This window comes from Mycteria americana, chromosome 2 (assembly GCF_035582795.1).
Source record: "Mycteria americana isolate JAX WOST 10 ecotype Jacksonville Zoo and Gardens chromosome 2, USCA_MyAme_1.0, whole genome shotgun sequence".
NCBI classification, from domain to species: Eukaryota; Metazoa; Chordata; class Aves; order Ciconiiformes; family Ciconiidae; genus Mycteria; species Mycteria americana.
The window spans coordinates 132,479,637-132,501,247 of NC_134366.1; the positions used below are offsets into that span (position 1 = coordinate 132,479,637).

At 41.0% G+C, this 21,611-nt stretch overlaps 1 protein-coding gene and 1 long non-coding RNA gene across 2 annotated transcripts; one reads left to right on the forward strand and one right to left on the reverse strand.

Moving 5' to 3' along the window:
* Positions 1–2,424: 2,424 nt before the first annotated feature.
* LOC142406155 (uncharacterized) lies at positions 2,425–12,393 on the forward strand. Its single transcript, XR_012774469.1, has 3 exons — positions 2,425–2,755; positions 10,565–11,262; positions 11,401–12,393. It is a non-coding gene; the product is annotated as an uncharacterized LOC142406155 (long non-coding RNA).
* On the reverse strand, positions 2,425–21,153 carry LOC142406154 (DGAT1/2-independent enzyme synthesizing storage lipids-like). Its single transcript, XM_075494696.1, has 7 exons — positions 21,020–21,153; positions 14,318–14,648; positions 12,652–12,816; positions 9,206–9,399; positions 4,077–4,137; positions 3,540–3,679; positions 2,425–2,666 (listed from the first exon to the last, which is right to left on the reverse strand). Exons 2-7 carry the CDS (start codon positions 14,643–14,645, stop codon positions 2,562–2,564), a joined length of 993 nt encoding a protein of 330 aa, XP_075350811.1. The 5' UTR covers positions 14,646–14,648; positions 21,020–21,153; the 3' UTR covers positions 2,425–2,561.
* Positions 21,154–21,611: the final 458 nt, after the last annotated feature.

The window sequence follows — 21,611 nt, forward strand, 5'->3', positions numbered from 1 at the left end:
GAGGCTAGAAAATATGTGTAGTAGGGGAGTGATTTGCTCCACAATTACAATTCCATTTGTATGAAAAGAAACTCTAGTTTCTGCTAGTTTCTGTAATACCAGTTTCTAGTTCCAGTTTCTATAATACTGCTCTAAAAAGAGTAAAAATTTAGAGGCAGCCTCTAAAATAATATTAAAACTGCTCTTTATTAGAGCAGTATTGTAATGTTTCTGGAAAAAATGGTTTACGTTTTTAATTAGAAAAATCACTGCCTTATACGTCCTTCAAAACCACTCACATCTCCCGATAATAGTTTTGTCCATCACCTTGAGACCCCAGAAAATACTCTTAAGACAACTGTGACAGAAGAAAACTAATAGAAATTAACTTGTACTCCAGCTCACTTCAGCTAAGCTGCAGATAATACAGGGATGCTGCTGTAAGATGAAATAGCCCAGGAAAAACTTGAACTTTGTTAGCAGACTGTTAACAGCTGTCTGAGGTACGGGAGATCTAGGCTCAAATCCCCGCTTTGAAAGATAATGAGTGCTCTGATTACATATCCCCTATCCAAGGCTAGTGCTCTGTTCTGAGTTGCAGCATGGCCCCTAGCATCAGGTATCAGAGGGCATGAAGTTTGAAAGGTTGTGCAAATTCAGATGACTGAAGTGTTTTAATTGATGATGCTAATGCACTTGAAAAATAGGCTAGGATAGTCAGAGAAGGGTGCTGTCTAGTCCTTCTCCATAGTTTCTGTGATACAAGGAATGCTTTCAGATTCCAGTTACTCTTAATTCCTCTTGCTTCTTCAGGTGTGTCCATTTTAGTATTCGATAGCCCTTTCTTTTAGTTCCTTTTCTCACTTGAGTTAAGCTCAGGCTTTGAATTTTAGCTTCTATTGTTGCAGTGCACTATGTAAGACTGCATGGCTTCAATTCCTGTTCATGTCCAGACATATCAGTCAGCACCTTGATTTACTTTGATTTATCATCTCCTATGCATGTCAAGTCTCTTCTGGGAGAAAAATCTTTCTGCCTATATACAGCAATTATATTTAAGGTGTTCAAGTAAACGTTCCTATGTCTTAGGACGGACTTGAGAATTTTTTTCATGACAGGATTCTTGTCCTTTTGCTCCAGGGAAATAACTCGTTTGTCTGTCCTGCTCCCTTCTCCAGATGAGCAAGAAATATTTGTGGAGAAGCAGCATGGGAAGAGGAGGGATTTGTTTTAATCCAAAGGGTAGATTTAGTTTTCTAGTGAAAATGGGCAAATGTTGTATATATACATTTCCTTAGATGCTACATAAAGTTTTAGGATGTTGAGGGGAAAGATTATATAGGTATTAAAAGTACAAGAAGGAAAAATGAGGCACAAAAATTACCTTTCTTGGTGTTTGAAGTTAACAGACTTGGTTGCATTTAATGGCGTATTGGATAGATTACACAAAGTTCTCCCACTCCCACCAGTAACAACATCCCACAGCTTGTAAAAACACATTCTGCTTTGTAGCAAGTTTCAGTATTCTGAAAGTTGTATTAGGAAGACTTCACTGCCTATGTCCAGCTTTCCAAACAGGCATTTCGGTTCAATCCACATGGGGATGGCAGCATTGCAGTACCACATTTTTGGGCAAACCACCAGTGTTGATAAGCCTCAGGGTTGCGTTACATAAGTAAGCTTGCCCCCAGCCCGCACCCGGCTCCTCGGGAGATCTGGGTGAGTACAGCACATCCATACTGCAAACACACCACGATGCAGGGATTCTCAGGCTGGGGGCAGCCTCATCCACTAAACCAGTACTGTGTGGTGCAATAGTGCATGAATGTACCAGCTCAGACGTGAAACTACTTTCTACATGTATTTGCATAGTGCTACACTTAACTAAAGCTTTTTTCCTCTCTGAGAGACTTGGTTTTTCTGTCGGGGCAAAGTCTTGGATGTAGCATTCCTACTTTCCAGGGTACCGAACCACTAAGCTGATGTGATTGTAGGAGTCTAATATCTGGTTTAATGGGATTATTTCTCTTTGTATAGTCTCTCTAGAAAAAATGGTCTAAGCAGTAGATCATTAGCTAAAGCGAGACATTTTCTCACTTTAGCCAACGATCTTTCTCTTGGCTAAAGCCAAGACAGCGTCAGAAGACACCGTCTTGCATGGGGTCCGACAGGGAAGGTGCCCACCGAAGGGTGGACTCCGGTGGGGCAACACTGACTGAGGTTCTGCTCTGAGACTGGACCGTGAACCGCTCAAAACATAAAACCACAGATCTAGACAAAACTTGTGAGGCTCTCAGATGTATGTACATACTTGTTTTAGGAACCAGGCAAATCCTGGCTACGTGATTTCCTTTTGGGGAATTTAGCTGTTGCATTGCTATTATACGTAAGTTTTCTTCTTCAGTCTTTCTGATTTCAGAATATCCTCAAAGACACGGGGGAACCTTCAAGAGGTTAATTGTTTTCTTCTGTCGAATCTGTAGAAACTTGTAAATTAAACTGGGTGAACACCAATTATTAATCATTGCCGTAGGACATCGCTTTTTACTGTATGCTGTAAAAACAATGAAATAAACACTTTTCTAATCACTTTTACAACGTTTATCAAATCGCTCCAGTAAAGCCTTCCATATGCTGCCTGGGATTGTTTGGTGCTTGCTTATGAGAGCCTGGACAGCAGTCTTCGTCTGAAAAGAGAAGAGAAAGTTGCGTTTACAGACCTGCTTATGCAAGGAAGAACAGTATAATCACTGATGTCTTCTCAGAGGTTCAAGAGGTATTGGGAAATTCACACATAAGATCTACTTTAAGAAAAAAGTTGTCTTTTATATTAGCTAGTTGTCCTAATGACACTCTCCTTGGAAAGGAAAGGAATAAAAACATTCATTGCAGTTTGGATAGGCTCAAATTATTGAGATTTATCAAACCTGGTCATTACTAAGTCAAAGTAGCCTTTAACACATGCAAACATTAAGTTTGTGCAATCTCCGTCCCTGAGGGTTTTCATCAAGAGTGCTGGATAAAGCCTGACTAGTGCTGGATTAAAGCCTGAGTACTAGCCAAGCTGCAGGTACTCAAAATATTTTTGTATTTTGGATGCAAATTATTTTTTTAACATTTTCCTTTTGACAATGAGACTGAAGCTCTTGTGCAACTTTGTTTCTAGAGCCCTGTGTTACTTAGAGAAGATTCTCAAAGGTGTATGTTATATATGAAATTTATTTTCCTAGTTAGTGAAAACTGAACTTAAAACATAGTTTACATCATTTCATTTATCAAAGCTATCAAAGACATGGGAGAAACAAAGTTAGCATCCCAAGAAGACAGAGCTCAGACATTCTGAAAGGATGAGGGCATCCCAATCAACTATTACTATGTCAATACTTACTTGTAGGTATCTGTACATTACATAATCCTGGAGCTCAACTACCCATTGCTTTAACAAGCTAGTAAAAGTGTATCTGTCTTTATTCAAGCATATGAAAAACTAGTTTCAAGTGCATATATAATAGAGGGCAAAGTATGTAGTACAATATTGCGAGGAGAGCTAACTTACTTACCTTTTCAACTAATTCCTCTGTAGTTATATTCGGATCATAAGGGATTGGCTCCCCAATGTATGTGCGAAATTTAACTGGAAGTCCTCCGTATGGAGGAGTAAACGGCAATCGAGTACTTTCATACAACTGTCTAAAAAATCCTGAAATAGTTTAAGGGAGGAAGAAGTGAGATTATAGTCACAGAAAACACAGTCCAAACTTGAAATCTGATTAATATGGAAGACTTCTTAAAAATGCATGCTTTGTCTGACAGTCAAGAAGAAATTACAGGATTTAGGTAACTGTCCACCAAAACAAAGCTCAACAGACTTAATAGAACACTGAAATAAGAATGCATTAAAGAACCAGATTGCACAGCACAAACCAGTTATACACAAGCTATTTCCGTATTTGAGATACCTCTGACCCACAGCAAGCGTGTTAGAGAATCCAAAGTAAGCAGAAGTCTGAAAAGCAAAATCTAAAAGAATGAGAGAAATGTGAGAGAGAAGTGGAGAAAACATTCCAAATACTTAAAATATATTTTAAAGTTCTTACTTCTTTCTTTAAGCATCCTATATCCTTCCCGGACGTTTTGAGTATACATTGGAATGATGGGCTAAGGAATCACAGAAAACCAAAAAGGTGGAAATGTTATACCAAATTTGAATTTATGTTTTAGTGCCTGTCAGTGCAACTAAGAAAATCACTTGAATACAGAAGGTATTTATCAGTCAGTTAGGTAGCAAAAAAGGAACCTTGTTATAAAAAATAAACTCCAGAATAGAAACCAAATTCTGTTTCTTAGCTCCCACAAACATTGCTGTTTTAAAGTCACCACCTGAAAGGAAAATGACTGACATTGTATTAGAGGTTTATACCTTTCATTTTGAATGTATGTTATAAAAGTTAACTGAGATTCTAAAAAAAATAACTTGTATGTTATGTATTTATTGCAGTATCACTGACTGAAACATAAAATGAAGTTTCGCAGTTTCTCTGTCTAAAGCTTACATCATGTGTGGTGAATAGCAAAGTATTCAGTTCGTGAAGTCTTGCAGAAAGCAAGCAGACGTTCACGTTTGGCTCATCTCACCTGCTTCTCAAAGTAAGGTCTCACTGAAGCAGTAATGTTTGGATAATACCCCACTGGAAAAAAACTTCTGTGGATCCCTTGGACAAATAAGGCAATTGTACGTCCTCATTGACCTGGACTACACACCTTCGGGAGGGCAGATCCTTAGGCAGTTACAGAACAAGTTCACTTCATTATTGTAACTAAAAAGAAAGACACTTGAGATAACTGAACTTGAAACAGTCATGTCTTACAGCCTGAGGTAAGATTTCATAATTTGTAGACAAACTAACAGTGGTTGTATCCACACATACAATGACTTTTTTCCCCTCTATTGTCCCTTTTCATTTTTTTTAAATCATATTTTGAGCATGTTTTTGGACTTACTTTTCCAGCGGGTAATGAAAGAACACCTTTATGCTGTTAAGAATCACTTCCACAGAACAGAAACCACAGGACAAGAAAAAAACAAGCAAGAAAAAGACCTAACTAGAGCCTAACAAAGAACTCAAAGCGATGGAAACCGTTTAAAGGAAAAAAATTCTGAAAGATAAAAAAAATATCAGACGTACATAAAGTTGTAATAGTAAACCCTTCAAAATGACAAATTATGGGAAATCATTAGAAATAAACCCTTAAAAAATACTTAGTAACATCTTTTAAAAGCATACAACTACTGGACACTAAAAATACCAGTTAGCTTCAGGTATTGATTGAATACTGTATGTCTAACATTTAAAATGTTTGAAACTCACCTATCATACAGACAAAACACTTTAAATTTTAGCAATACTGCAAGAGAAACATATCTTAGGCTATCAAGAAATCTGGCAACTATGAAAGTTACTTGCATACAATGATCAGCCAATGAAGTACAGAGTGGGTAGCAGCGTTCGGTCCTTAAGCTGATAAAAACAGGTACACACATAAAAGCTTGCATCTGTAAAAGCAGCACGATCAGATCTGCAGTAACCCACAGATTTAGATTTGCTGTGCTGGAACTGAGCTGGATCATGCTTGGCCAGCCTGAAAATCACAGAATCACAGGACAGTTGAGGTTGGAAGGGACCTCTGGACTAGTCCAAACCCCCTGCGCATACTGGTCAGTCCCCAGCACGTACTGGTGCATGGGGTTATTCTATTTTTTAAAGAATTTTATAAACTGTAGTCCCTGTTTATCTTTTACCTAACTAGATTTGAACCAATTCCTTGGCACAGACAAACTGCAGGGATCTTCAGAAATGATGACTCCTCCGCATTAGCTTGTCAAACTCCAGCCACAGGCAGAGGGTATTTCTGAAGCTCAGGCCCCTGGCCTGCATAAATTCACCTGAGACAAATGTGTGTCTCAGAAGTTCACTGAGTCAGAACATTACATTAAATAGTAACGCTCTCCTCTCTGACCCCAAGTAAGCAGAGTAGTTATACAAGGTGAAGTGGAAACTGAATGTGGAAACCGGCAGGCAAGGACTGAGGCTGAAACTATGTTCCTTGTTTGTTTTTCTTTAACTTTTTCAGTGGAAGAACTGTTGAACTTCCATAACTTTATAATAAGAATATAACTTTATAACATATATAAAATTATTTTTGTCTTGAAATCCCCATTCAAGTCACACGTGGCAGGTTATGAACCACCACGTAGTCATTATGAATACTGTAAAGTGTGTGTGGTTCTTTGGTTGATGGCTACACTGTATGTAGAACAAATTCACAACAAGGCACTTCTAGTCCTTTCTTGCCTTCATCTAGGATACGAATAAGTACTAGCAAAATGTATATGAATTGCTACATTACAGAGCAAGTTCTGTTAGTTTAGTGGAGTCTATCCTCAGTCTTCAGTCATCCTACAAGACTGGTTTGGCCAGTATTGAAAAGGATGCAGCAAGAACAAACAGGAGCAATCAAACTCCAAATTTGTCAAAAGATGGAATCGAGTTACTACTATGGGTCTAACTTTATATAAGAAATCATATATAAGGTTAATATTGCCCCCTCTACTGTTAAATGCATAGCACTTCTTTTTTTCTGTAAGTGTTTCATTATCTAAGGTGTGTCTGATCGCAGGTTTCCAGAGAAATATCAAAGATGCCCAAAATTCAGTGGAGCCTGCAAGCTAATTACAGTGATGCCCGCCATACTGAGATCCAGTCAGGCTTCCTGATCATAAAAAAAACCAACCCTGAATGAGTGCAATAATAAGTGATACAAGAGCCAGCAGCAGTCACAGTAAAAGTGAGCTCAGGCTAGTAGGTGTCAAAGGAGAATATATTCTCTCTGCCCTCCAGGTAACAGATAATCCTATATAGTGCCTATTTTACCAAACATGCTATACAAATGACCACAAGAACCTTTCATACTGCAAGAACCTTATCCTCAACAAATACCCAATTCATTAAACAAAACAAAACAAAACAAAAAAACGAAACCAAACCCTGTTAATAGAAGGTGCCAGCAATTTTAGGTACTACTATTCAGGTATTTCCATGTGCTTCTAAATTATGGAAGATTGGAAGGATTATGAGGTTTACTAGCAAGGATTTTTGTGATGTGTTTTCATAAGGGTGGCACTCTATATTAAGGGCACTCATTTTTTTAATTCAGTTTTTATTTTACAAAATATACATATTACATTGTAGAATTACACTATAAGCTTCCAAGTGAAATGAAAACATCTGGCAAAATATTGTTCAAATGTCTGAGGTAGCTTGAAAGACAGATATGAAAACAAAATTACTAGAAATCACTTAAGTTGTTGAAGTGACATCTCCTTCTGACTGTTGGAGTGTATTATTAAATTAATAAAGAGGAGGAAAGACTATAAGGGAATTCAAAATGCCCATATGAATTTGACTGAATTTATCCTATTCGCATTCTGGTGTTTCCTAGTACTGGTAGTTTACAGGCCCACACAATATGTTAAGTATTGAGACTAATATTTACCAGCCCACAGTTTTTGAGAAAAAGGGTGGGAGACGGAGCAGAAGCACATAAAACATGACTTTTAAAAGGCCACATAACAAGACCAACAAAGAGGCAGAAATAGGACTCCCAGCCTAAAATTACTTTATCCATTGGGTAATCAAATCCTCCTAAATTTATTCTAGTTTAGTTATCTCCTCACAAGATTTCAGAGATGGATAAAGTTATGAAGAAATATTAATCTGAAGCATGCATTTTGCAACCCTAGGTACTTTGTAGTAGGAGCTTTAGCACAAGAGACCAAAGCAAAGTCTGAGAAGCAACAAACTAGATGGGGCGAGAAAGAGATATAACTGCACAAAAATCCTGAAAGGGGTGGTAAGAAATTCAGTTTTCATGGGAAGAACTCAACTCCCTGTACAGATTCTCTATAAAGACAGAAAAGGATTACGTTTGTGTGGAAGGCAAAAGAAGAACACTGCAATTGATGAGATATTCATAAGAATGTAGAGAAAAATGTTGGTTGTGCAATTCATGAGAAAGCAGCAGAAAGCTCACGGCAGAACAGATGAAGCCTGGATGTGTACCAGTATTGTCAGACACAAAGAGTGCTAGGTATGCTAAGTCTAAATTAAGACAGAAACCTCATCTCTAGTGGTGATTATGATGTTAAGTGGTAGTTAGGAAAAAGACAGGGTTGCTGCTCTTTCAGCTCTATGCCATCCCAAATAAAATTATTTCCCAGAGACTATATCAGAAAAACAGTCTCACATGTGGAATTATATGGAAGAAGTCAGAGCCAGTGGTAGAAGTTTGGTTTTGTGGATCATCATCCATATGGAAAATATAACTGAAACTGTGGCCATGTGTACATTAGTGGAGTGCAAACCAATAGAAGCACATCTCTAGAGGATGCTGAGGATCTGACATCAACACAGAACACATTTCAGTGCTCTGTTTTTATGTAGAACTAATTCTTGTCTGCTACCATTGACTGAATGCCCATTTGCAACTGGAGAGTATTAGGTCCCACTTCTGGTTTAGTTTCAGCCAAAAGGAATGCAGCTCAGGTATTCTAACACATTCTGTGATGTGAATGAAAGCATGGTAAGTGAGGGAGATGGAAAAACTGCTTCAAAAGTGCACACATGATTCAAACTCAGACACTGATGTAGACACACCTTGTGTTAGTCGATGCAATCTTTCACAAACATGAAGTAAGGGTAAGAACAAAACCTTGGACCCTCCCAGAATGTATGAAAAGAAAGAAAGATAATACATTAAAGAGCCATAAGAAAATGACTGGGTATGTAGAAGTAAGATAAAGATACAAGTCTAGTAGGATAAGAAAAAAGAATGAAACCTTACGGCAATATGGAGAAGGACCACAGTGAAGATTCCTGAATTACAGTCAAGACAAGAAATTGGATGCCTGCATAATGGAACTGTAGACATGAACTGTAGAGATGGATGCCTTGCAACAGTCAAGAAAAAGTTATACAGTTCCATAAAACCCTTGCTCCCTACGGATTAATGTGCTTGAGGAAAGTGGTGGGAAAAGGAAAAGAAATCTTTACTCCCGAACCTTTTCTTCTGTCTGGAAGATTTTCCAACAAACACTCCTAAGCTGTATTTTATAGTGAAGCATGTATGCAATAAGCATAAACTGGGATTGGTAATGTATAATACTCACCACTTTTGCATCTAGAGCAACCTGAGCAAAGCCTTTTCGATTTCCCCATATGAGTTGATAACTTTCGTCACTGAATAGTGCTTCTCTAACTCCACCTGGTGAGACAGACACCAAGTGTCCATTCTTCAGTGCAATGAGACACTCCTCCCTTGTGCCTGGCATAACACCTGTCACTTCCAACAATAATTTAAGTCCTGCAATAAATAAGGAGCAAATACATATTACTATAACATTATATCACAAATACTGCTTGCATGTAGGAACAAGATTACAGCTAAATGAAAATCTAATAGCTATATATTTAGACTAAGGCAAATTTGTACAAAGGAAGTAAAACCTGTACAGAGTAAATACTGGCAAAATGACAACTACATGACAGTGGTTTTGCTCAAATGTTATGAAGATGAACCAGCTTATCAAGAGCATCTCAATAAACTAATGCCTCCACATGCTATTTTCTATAATTATCAAAACACTGAAATTTGTGCATCATAGCTAGAAATCTGAAAATAAACATCTATTCCTCCCTCCTCCTTTTTAAATATTTTAATACAGAAAAAAAATATAATTTTTCAGTACAACAGAGATTATTACAAAAATAAATACCTGACAGGCAACTATTTTTAGTGTTCTTTTAAAATGAGATGTTTAACATTTTAAACATTGAGGTTTTGAGTTGTTAAATTGAGTATTTTGTGGTTAAATTGCAAACTACGTGTCGGACTGCTGTACGACTCTTAAGATGCATGAATGGCAGAAGTTAGCAGGGCAATTTCAGCACTGCATGAATAGTTCAATGAATCTCCTTCCTTTGTTTCCATAACTGGGATTTCTTCAAAAGACAGATTGAGAACCATAGAAACACTCTATGCTTTCTTATATTACCTTCACATTTTAAATCTGTCAGTTTGAAACTCCCATAGAGAGCTTCAGCAAATGAGTTTCCCCAGTCTTCAAATTCACTTCCCAACAGCATGGTTTGAAACGAAATTGTTTATATTAATAAATGTAAACAACAACTATGGACTGCCAGAACTGGTGTCTAGCACTGCAACTTTGACAAAGGTCTGCAACAGAAACTTTGGAAGACAGTGGAAAACATAGTGCTGCATCTTGTAATTTAATTGTATTTAATCTTCTTCAAGGCATCGTGTTAGATAGATCCTTCTGTCAAAGACAGATGTTGACTTTGTTTAATCTCTTTGTGAACTCTCATGTATTCCTCTTTTATCCTGCAGCCGTGAATGCCATATCCTTATTAAGTGAATAGGTATTTCCTTTGCTTGGCTTTAAAACTTTTGCTTGTTAAGAATTATTATGTATCACATGAACATATCACTTCTTATTCCCCTTTTCCAGGTCACGCAGAATTTTATATCCCTCAGTCATGGAAGACTTCTGTCCTGTGTACTGGCTCTTCAAAGGAAGCCATGCCAGGCCTCTGATCACCCTTGTCCTTTTTTGTATCTTTGTTACTTTGCAGCTTTTCTGGGATGGGGAGACCAGAATTCCACACAGCACTCAAGATGTGGGCACCGTATGCATTTTGAGTACATAATGGTATTTTCTGTTTCTTCTTTTTTCATGATAAGCCTAAATTCTGTTTGCCTTTCGGCGATTGCTTGAGACTTAAGCTGACATATTCCTAAAGTCATCTAGAAAATTTAAAGCCTAATTACATGTTTATGTGTTTAGACTTGTTTTTCTTTCCTTCTGTACTGCATTATAACTAATACTGGGTTTCACCTGCCATTTAACAGCCAGTGTTTCAGTATTGGTAGATAACCGTACTCTCTGTGTGGGCTTTTACTGCCTTGAAAAAAAATGGCCAGTATAAAGCTTTGTCACCTCACTACTGATCTAGATTATCACTATTTTGAACAATATAGGTGCCAGCACTAATCTTCATCAGTATACCTGGTGAATTCTGCTTCTTTGTGAAAATAAGCTATTTATTTCTACCCTTTATTTCCTACTTTTTAACCAGTTACTCATTCGCAAGAAGACTTCTCCCATAACTGTAATTAATCCAACAGACTGAGGTTCAGCATATGCTCGTGAGCATTCTTTAAAGAACCAATCTGTGAAGTGCAACATTTCTCGGAAAAAAGCAGGTAAGTGTGGTAGAGCAACAGAAGATTAGGGAGAAGTTTCACTCAGTCTATTACTTTCAGCCACATTTTCTACTAATGCAGCAAATGGGGAGGCCTAATCTCCATTATTTGTGGTCTTTTTTACCAGATGCCTTTTTGGTAGCCTTTTTATAGGTTGACACCATATTTGCCACCTTCTGTTCCTCTAGCATCAACATAATTCAAGCAGTATGTTATGTACACATCAATAGTCCAGAAATTGCACAGCTGAGAGTGTTGCTTGGTCGCGACAATAGTTTACTATACATTTGTAATAAAAATCTGTGCTACAGACCCTTCGATTTGAAACAGTACCCTCTCATTTATCCCTTAAAAAAGAAGTCTCCTTTGCAACATTCTGCTAAGCTTTATTGTCCTTTAGGGGTCCTCTTAAAAGCCAATCATCTCTTGATGACTTCATGCTTCTGATTTGTTTAGTACTACACAGTATTTGCTAAGTATGCCTTTAGCAAATTCTTCCTCACCATCTTTCTAGGGATGCCTTAATATGTCCTTGCATTGAACTTGCTTGACTTTATGCTCTGTGTTTTCAGTGTTTGAACACAACTTCCTTTTCTGAAGAATGTCCTTCTACTTTTAAATAGCTTCCTTTACTCTTTAGTATTATAATAATTTTTAATATAAGTAGTATAAAGGTGCCTTCAAATAATCTCCCTGCTATTCCTTCTGGATGCTCCTTCTTTACACCTTGTTTTTCTAAAAATGAATGAGGTTTGCTTTTCTGTATCTTCTCCTTTTCACAATGGAATTATTTATTTCTCTCTCGGTCTACGTGTTGAATGTTTTGTGGTGGTCAGTATTACAGAGCTCTCTTCAACAGTAAAATCTTCAAACAAGTTTTGTGCCCTACTCCAAGCTTTGATCAAAAGATAGATTCGATGTCATACCCCACTGCAGTGGCTACTCAGTGTAGAGGGCAGGTAGGTAATTGATATCCTACCATTTACTGGGCTCTTCTGCACTCACAGCCCATCGCTGACCAGCCAGCATTAGGTCAATAATAGTCCTATCCAACACTTTCTACTGAGGCATGACATTTCAGCCCAACAGGATTATATAATGTCTATTTGTTGGTTTTGGAGGGTCTACCAGTGGTTTTATGACCTTTCACTTAAAAGAAAGGAAATTCTACACTGTTTGCCCCTCTGCATCTACCAGCTTTTAGTTTAAAAGTCTAAAAGCAGTCTTTTAGTTTAAAAGCTCTCTTGAAAGGTAATAAACGTCAATTTCACCAAAACCACCGAGAGGCTGAGTGAATCCAGGATGCTTAAATACAAGAGAACATGTTCTTACCTGGTAAACGAAAGACAAAATGATCAGCTACTGACAGACAAAGTCTTTTCTTCCAGAGGAACAGCCTAGACAAAAAGTAAAGGTAGTCTACAGGAATAGCTCCATGGTAATACACAAGAATGCCTGGTCCTTCTGGTAGGTTTTCCACACCATGAAGCTCATAACCTGTTTGGGATGGAAAGCAATACACTGACAGTGATAGCTGTAAATAATCTACAATTTAAATAAACTGTTTACTGTCCTTTGTTAAATGACTTCCAGAGAGTTGTGAAAGCCTCTGCAGTAGCTTTTAAAAGAATTAAGTTCTGGATGGAACTTTTGGTCAGTAGGAAAGAGAAAGCCCCTCAAACACCACAGGTGGACTAATTTGTTGGTCAGTTTAATCACTAGATCAGACCTGAACCTGACATCTTCCCCAGTGAGGGGACTAAATTATTTCCCATTAGGAACTTTTCCCAGTCCAAAGTACAATAATTAAAAAAAAAATATTACTACACTGGTGTGAAACGGCTTCATCGGCAGAATGAGAGGCAAACAACCAGTCAGGATGCTTTCCTGAAATACGGAAGTATGACTCTCCATTCTGTGTCAGGCAGAATGAAAAGTTTGGGATTTTACATAATAAAAAGTTTCTCTGGTTGAGATGATTAAGTCCAAACCAGAATCCATAAGAATCCCAAAGAGAGGTTCTCTTCACGAGAGTTCAAAATTCACAGTGGAAGTGAATTTCCTCAGAGACATGGATTTCTGTAAATCCCTCTCCTGGCTCTTCCTATGTTTGATTTAGGTTTTAGATGGAGCCAGAGTAGGGGGATAATGTATACAAAGGCTTGGGAAAGCCACAGCTCTGCCAGCTCAGAGCTCTATTCCACCTTGTCTGCCTTCATCTCCATCCCTGCTACAGCACCTGTCATGAGCCATTCAGCGAGAAGGATGGGGATGGAGCGGGCAGAGTCCTAGGAAGAGGTGGAGAAAGTTTTACCTGTTATTCTTCATCCTTAGGGCAGTGAAGTTAAGACTTGCTGATAGCCTTAAGCTACAACTGTGGGAAGAACAAGTGCCTAGCATGCAGCTGAGGATTTTCCTAGGGAGTGGGGTGTGTTGAAAGTATCTGAAGGTTGAGTGTAATGAAACTGAAAAATCAGGTTACTTTTAAATTCTGCCACAGTACAAACTTAAATGTGGTATCTAATTATTTCTTTGTCCACACAGCTCTGAAAATTATTTTCAATTGTCATAACACAAAATAGTTTTCGCGAACTAAAAATACACTAATTACATTTCCAACTAGTTGTTGTGTTTTTATAATTTATTAAGTGGATTTTAAACGGCTACTAAGGTAAAAAATAAATCACACATCTCCCTTGCAGTTACATTACTAGAACTAAAATTAACACTGCACTTCACTCTGATACCATATATAGAGAACTGCAGCTCCCTATCCACTTAAGACAAATTTACCCTATATAAACTAATTTCTCCCTTTCATTCTGCTTAATCTATATTGCAATCAGTCTTTGAGGCAGAAACTTTTGGGTTAGATGCCATACAAAGTATAATAAATGTCATTTCTTTGCATCCATTTGGGAGAAAAAAAAAATTAAAACTTATGTGTATTTACTATTTATTGTAATTCAAAGCTTCAGACAAGTCATGTCGTACTTACCATGCCATATTCTTGCATATATATCCCAAAAGCTTGCTATAGTTTTCCTTGCACTATCCCAAACATCACTCAAGGGATCTGCTTTTACCTCACTGTTCCTCTGATATATTAAAAGCAAAATATTAGTAAGGTAAATGAAAAAGAGGATTGTTAAAGGAACTATAAAAAAAACTAATATTGCACTCATTGTCAGTGAGGCGATGACCACATGAAGAAGGTATTTCTTCAGGTACTCCACAACAGTCCATTCTTCCAGAACATAGGCAAGGCAGCTTAGGTCCATCATCTGTATCTGTCCTGAAGTGCAGGATTCTTTTCTATCTATCATGTCCTGCATGGACGAGAAAAAAAAAAACAGCTCTCATTTCCCCAATCATGGAAGTTTCTCAATTTAGTAAAAAAGTTTTCTGTAGATACACCTGATGCCTATTTTGGTATAGCAGAGTCAAACATTTTGTCTCTCTCTGTCATGCTGAGATAGCTGCTGGCAATTGCCATCCACTACTGCCTGTAAAGGGTGATGAGATTATGTTATGTATTTATGGATCTTTTTTATACAGCCAGAGAATAGGGGCTGAAAGGACAAGGGCTGGAGTCCAAGGAAGCCTCAGGATCCATGCAACATAGAGCACATTCACTGTCAAAGCTATTTGACAAATCTGATGATTTCTCTGTAAAAGTATGGCTTACTTTTAGAAGCCCAAAAGAGGGCAAGTGATACCTATTTTCAGCAGTGTTAGCCAAGACTGCTACCAGAGGTCTGGGCTCTCCCAATCCTCTGCAGAGAGTCCAGCCTGGGCTTCTGGTCCCTCTCAGTTTGGCAGCAGCTGGCAGCAAGGGGAACCAAGAGTGGAGTGAGCAGCTGAGCTAGACGAAGAGCTGGCAGGCAAAACCTGGGCACCCATGGCTCCTTCCCAAGGGCTGGAGGTGCCTGGGACGGCATTTGGTACTGCTGGCAGCACTGGGAAAAGCAGCTCTTCACCCCTCATCCACACAACCATGCCAACACACCCTTCTTTCAGATTTTCCAGCCCTGGCAAAGGTCAAGTGGGCTCCATAGCCCTAGTGATATGTTTGCCACATGTAGCTCCCTACGTAGTCTGTTCCTACAGCTGACCCTGCCTTCCTGACAGCAGGTAGTTGTTTCTCTGGAATGCAAGAGCACTGCAGCATCGCTGGCTGATTTTAAGATTCCTGAGCCAGAGATTTAAACACTGCAATCAGGTTCAGTAATCCATAACTGAATACAGCTTTTATTTGGCCCAATCAGGTTAATACTTGTTTAACAAGTACATTTTTCTGCTCCAACACCAAAACAAGCACCTACAAGAAATAAATGGTAATTGCCACAGTCAGTGCCAAGGCCATAAAGGACAGCAAGTCCAAACTTTTCTGACTTTATGTCTTCAGCTGCGTACTTACATGAGCAAACCTGTTACACGCTACCCACTCCACTTTTGTTTTTCTTCTTTGAAGCCCTGGGTAGAATATAGGGGTGGACTGGTATGAAGCACAGCTCCGTTGAGAGTTATGGATGACAAGGAGTACAGCAAACAGCAAAAGCAAAGAGCAGCCATGAACAAGCACTAGGCTCTAACATGCAGTAAGGCAAGCAAGCCCCGTGGTAAGCCCTGCCAATGAGTAGCTGTAACAGCTATAAATTTGGACTTGCACACTCCAATCAAACCTGTCGTTATCTCGAACCCTGTGAGCCCCGTGTTAGGCGCCAAAAAGGACTGTCGTGGTTTAACCCCAGTAGGCAGCTGAGCCCCACACAGCCGCTCGCTCACTCCCCTCTGCGGTGGGATGGGGGAGAGAATCGGAAAGATAAAAGTGAGAAAACTCATGGGTTGAGATAGAGATGGTTTAATAGGTAGAGCACAAGCTGGAAGGACAGTAAAGTAGGAGTTCAAAGGATGTAAGCATTGTATTAAATGATGCTCAGCATGGCACAAACGAACGAAACCAATGTGGCGAAGAACATGAGGAGAATTAATATGGAATTGTTTATATCCTGGTGACTGGTGCCTAACTAAGATATAGGAAGATCTGGAAGTTTTCACTGAAAAGAGATTTTACCAATAACATGAAAGAAATAAAAGGAATAGTCTGCATGATTAGGATATTAAAATCTCTGCTTAGAAGGCGTTTAAGAAGGATAAAGCTGATGGTGTGGTGCTACTCTATAGTAAAGAAATTATTCATTGTTTAAAGTTGCTGGTAAGAGCAAGGTCTACAAATCCTCATTGCCTGCAAAGCATGCTGCGCTGACAGAGCCCAGGAGAAGGCCATGTTAAGGGCTTGCCTTAGCCTACTGAATCAGAAATACTGAGCAGTACTTAGAATAACTTTCAGCCTGCAACATAGGGTGAAGGAAGGAAATGGATTTTGCGTTGCTGTGGGGCCTTCAGACTGGCAACACAGACTACTACAGCCACTAGCAAAACTGGCTTAAAATTGCAGATAAAATGTCCATACTGATAGTAAATGTACCAATAATAACCCCTATGTGATACGGGGATTAATTTGGATATATTGATCACTAACTGGAACCTGGTGATAAAGAGATTGTATAATCTACCAACATTTTAAGATTAACATGTCCAGGTACCTTCTTGTACCTAACATTCTTTTAAAAACCACCTGAAATTCCCTCTGGCCTCCTGATACTCATTTTTAGTACCTCTTGAAAGACTAGGGAAAATCCAGAGGACTGGAAGAGATTTAAGATTATTCCAAAGTCCCCGAACACAAGTAACTGCAGACCCAGCAGCCAGATAAACCATAGAAGCATGGAATCATAGCACAGTTTGGTTAGGAAGGGACCTTAAAGATCATCTAGTTCCAAACCCCTCTGCCATGGGCAGGGACACCTTCCACTAGATCAGGTTGCTCAAAGCCCCATCCAACTAGCCTTGAACACTTACAGGGAGGGGGCATCCACAGCTTCTCTGGGCAACCTGTTCCAGTGTCTCACCACCTTCACAGTAAAGAATTTCTTCCTAATACCTAATCTAAATCTACCCTCTTTCAGTTTAAAACCATTACCCCTCTTCCTATCACTACACTCCCTGATAAAGAGTCCCTCCCCATCTTTCCTGGAGGCCCCTTTAAGTACTGGAAGGCTGCTATAAAGGTCTCCCCACAGCCTTCTCTTCTCTAGGCTAAACAACCCCAACTCTCTCAGCCTGTCCTCATACGGATGTGCTCCAGCCCTCTGATCATCTTCATAGGCCTCCTCTGGACCCACTCAAGCAGGTCCATGTCTTTGCTATGCTGCGGGCCCCAGAGCTGAACATAGTACTCCAGGTACTCCAACATACTCTCACGAGAGCCAAGTAGAGGGGGAGAATCACCTCCCTCGACCTGCTGGCCAAGCTTCTTTTGATGCAGCCCAGGATATGGTTGGCCTTCTGGGCTGCGAGCACACATTGCCGGCTCATGTCCAGCTTTTCATCCATCAATACCCCCAAGTCCTTCTCCACAGGGCTGCTCTCAATCCACTCATCGCCCAGCCTGTATCCATGTTTGGGACTGCCCCAACCCAGGTGCAGGACCTTACACTTGGCCTTTTTGAATTTCATGAGGCAAGATTACTGAAATGCTGGTATATGATGAAGGTAACTGATGCCACTCATTATAATTTTGTAAACAAATGCACCTCCATTCTTTGAGGAAATTAGAGGTTTAATAGCTTGTGCAGGTGTCATGCACATACAGGTTTTTTAGGGGCTTGTTAAAGAGTCACGTTAAGCCACACGTAAGCTGCCACTTGGAACCTGCCCTTCCACCAGCCCCTCACCAAATGTTCTCACCACCAGCCTGGTCTCCAACAGGATCAGCTGGCTCCCTGCTAACAAGATGACAGTAAAAATGCTGGCAGAAGCAAAACCACTCTTGGGAACAGCCCAAACTTAAGTTGGCCTATGGCGATGATGAAAGTGTATTACCAGTGCCACTTGACATTTTGATTAAAAAACAAAGCTCTTTATAATGGAGCACATATGAAATGAATGATGTCATCAACTGACATGACAAAAAAGTATCCATCAGTGGTGGAATCCCCATCAAATGAGAATTGAGTCTATGTCCTACATTATTCAGAATTTTCAGAATTTTATCCTAATATTAATGGGATGTTACATTGTTTACATTGATCAATGATTCCTCTTCCTCATCCCAATTTTTATGTAACAGAAAATTATTTGCTGGCTGGAAGACCACTACATTTAACCTTGTTTGCTTACAGACTACAGTATAAATGAACATAGTAACTTATTCATTTCTGATTTTAAGTTCAATGTAGACACTAAAAAAAAGCTTTAGGAAGAAATTAAAATACTTAAATGTCCGAAAGTATTTTTTTTAAACCTACAAAAGAGGTATTAACAGTACAGATTTGACTGAGGACATATGAAAGTAGTTGGGTACACATGGAGTAAATTCACTTTACGCCAGCTAGCTGGGTGGGTAGGACACAAGCTAATTCAACATCATTCCACTTGAATCCAAGCCAGAGTGGAGAAAGAACAAATGATTGACTGACTGAGAAAAAACTAGAAGCAGCATGGCTTTTTCTGGTAGGTAGGGTACTCAACCAGGTTTCAGTTCCTGCTCCCACAGTTCAATTGTACACTACCTCCAACAATTCATAAGGAAAGAATGAACCCTGATCACTGAACCCTGACCCTGGTTTTTGGACCACAGGATGTTGAGTCCAACATGGTAAATGCATCCCTCTGTACTGCCAGTATAACATCAAAGGACCACAACAGGACAGAACTTCTATTTTTGCCATGTTCTACTGGCTATCTCTCACCAGCCCCTTGTTGAGACCACAAACACAATTTTGAAGCACCCTTTCTATCAAACACCATATAGGAAATTATTACGTAACTATTTGAGTGCCTATTGCAAAGCGATTACTAAAGACCTACTTGATTATGCAGTGGAAGACAGTGCAAGAGTGTTACCGCAACATGTTTAACTCATAACTGCTCTGGTTTACCCCAAGTCTCAAAATTTACAAGAGAAATTTATCTTCTGCTTTAATCAAATCTGAGCCAAGAGCCACTCCCATGTTCTACAATACTGAACATCCCATAAAAGGTTAACAAGTGGGCATAGTGTTTTGTGAACAAACATTTTTTAAATTGTCTATATTTTTCACATTTCATCTAATGATGGACTTGAAGCATTACTGTTCTTAAGTGATTTCATTATTCTTCTAGAGAACAACATCTGTGTTGACATGCGAGATGTTTGTTTGGGCTCCACCTATAAAGCATATCGAATTCCAGAGTAATAGCTGTATCTACAATGTAAAATTACAGGTGATGTCAGAGGGAGACAGAACTAATGTTTCCCTACTTAAAGGGGAGCTCCCCTTCCAACAAAAGCCTTCTGTACTACAAGTCACTCAGATCCCGAGCTCTTGCTGAAGCATCATTTGTTGGCAAGGATAATCTTATCAACACTATAATCCCAAGGAGTGGAAGTGCAACAACAAAACTGTCACAAGAGTCCTACGGCATCAAAATTAAAACCTTGTAGTTGGCTTTTAACCATGACTAAAGAGCGGATAACCTTGGTCTTGCTGCTTACCATTTTGTTCTTGGCAGTAGGTTTAGCAGATCGTAGTGGGAAGATGAGTGTAAAGTAGCTGGAGACTCTTCTACAGAGAATTTTTTGACACCTGCTTTCTTGCGGCAGGCTCCTACTTTCTCTTCTGTCCAACTCAACTGCTCTGTCTCACAAGGAGAGTGATCTAACAGTTACCACTCTGCATCTTGCCTTTCAATGTAAATGAAACTCCAATTTTACATTTCCCAGATTTTTTGTGGCAGTTCCATGGAAAATTACTCTTTTGCTGGTCTCACACAGCCACCACCCACTTTATTTGCCTCCATAAATCCACCCATCTTGTACACTGCTGTGTTTCTACAGCTTTCCCTGCCTTCATGGATTATCTGCACATCCACCCCAAAACTGAAGGGTCTATCCCTCAAAATAGAAACTAACAGCAATTACAGTGCCCAGTCCCCCGCTTTCAGTAGCTATTCCCCCTTTCGCACACACCGAGGGTACCTAACCCAAAGTATCATTTCCCATTTATTCTGCTACTGCCTCAGCAAATACGATGGACTAAATTCCCACTCGGGTTTGATTCACCACGTGGAAATGAGGAACTATCCCTGGGCGGGCATCAGCGCTCAGCTCAGTTTCCAAACTGTGGCAGGAAAGAGCTGGTGTACGAAGAGCAGGATCTGCGCTCAGTGGTGGCACCCGCCGTGCTCAGGCACGAGTAACATACGGCAAGTGCCCGACACCTACATCTATCCCTCTTCTTCACCTGGAAACGTCATTAACGTTTTCAAACGCCATTAACCTGCGAAAACTCGGGGCTTTTCCTCAGTTTCTGGTGCTAAGGGCCCTGAGAAAGGATCGTTACTCAAGCACACGGGTACTGCAACGCCGCCGCACCCTCACCCCCCCCACCGGCTCCCCGCGGGGGCAGAGCCTCCGCCGCCCTCACCCCCCACCGGCGCCCCGCGGGGGCAGAGCCTCCGCCGCCCTCACCCCCCACCGGCGCCCCGCGCCCGCCGCCGGCGTGACGTCACGGCCGCCCGCCGTCCCACCCCGCCTCGCGCCCCCCGCTGCCTCCGCCGCGCCCCGGCGCTCCGCGCCCCCGGCCCCGCTCACCTGCGCCGGCGGCGGCGGCCGACACCAGGACGCCGCGGCTGCGGCCCCGTCCCGGAATAGGCGCGCCGCCGCCTCCGCGCCCGGGCCCGAGGAGGCGGGGCTGGGCCTGGCAGCCCCAGCGGGTCCCGCGCCCAGGTCTCCATTTTCAGTTCTTCGACGATAAAAATCGCGGGACGGGCGCCGCGGGATGGAGGCGCCGCTTCCCGTCGCGGGGGATGGGGATGGGGATGGGGATGGGGATGGGGATGGGGATGGGGATGGGGGACGGGGATGGGGGACGCGCGGAGCCTTGGGCGGCACCGCATCCTCAGCGCCCTCAGCCCCCCGCCGCCCTCTCCTCTGCCCCCCTGCTCTTCCCAGCCCCGCCCGGGGGGACGCGGTGAGCGGCCGCTGCCGCCCCCCCGCGAGGTCTCTCCGTCCGCGGCGGAGGCCGGGACGGCCCTTCCCGCTAGCTCCGGGGTGCCGGGGGGAGAGTTGCCCACGAACAGGCCTGCGAGGAGGCTCTGGCACGGGAACGCTGGGCTGAAGGGCCGCTGCCTGCTTCAGCTGTGGCTGCAGACGGGGGTGAAAGTCTGTGGCTGAGCCTGAAGTG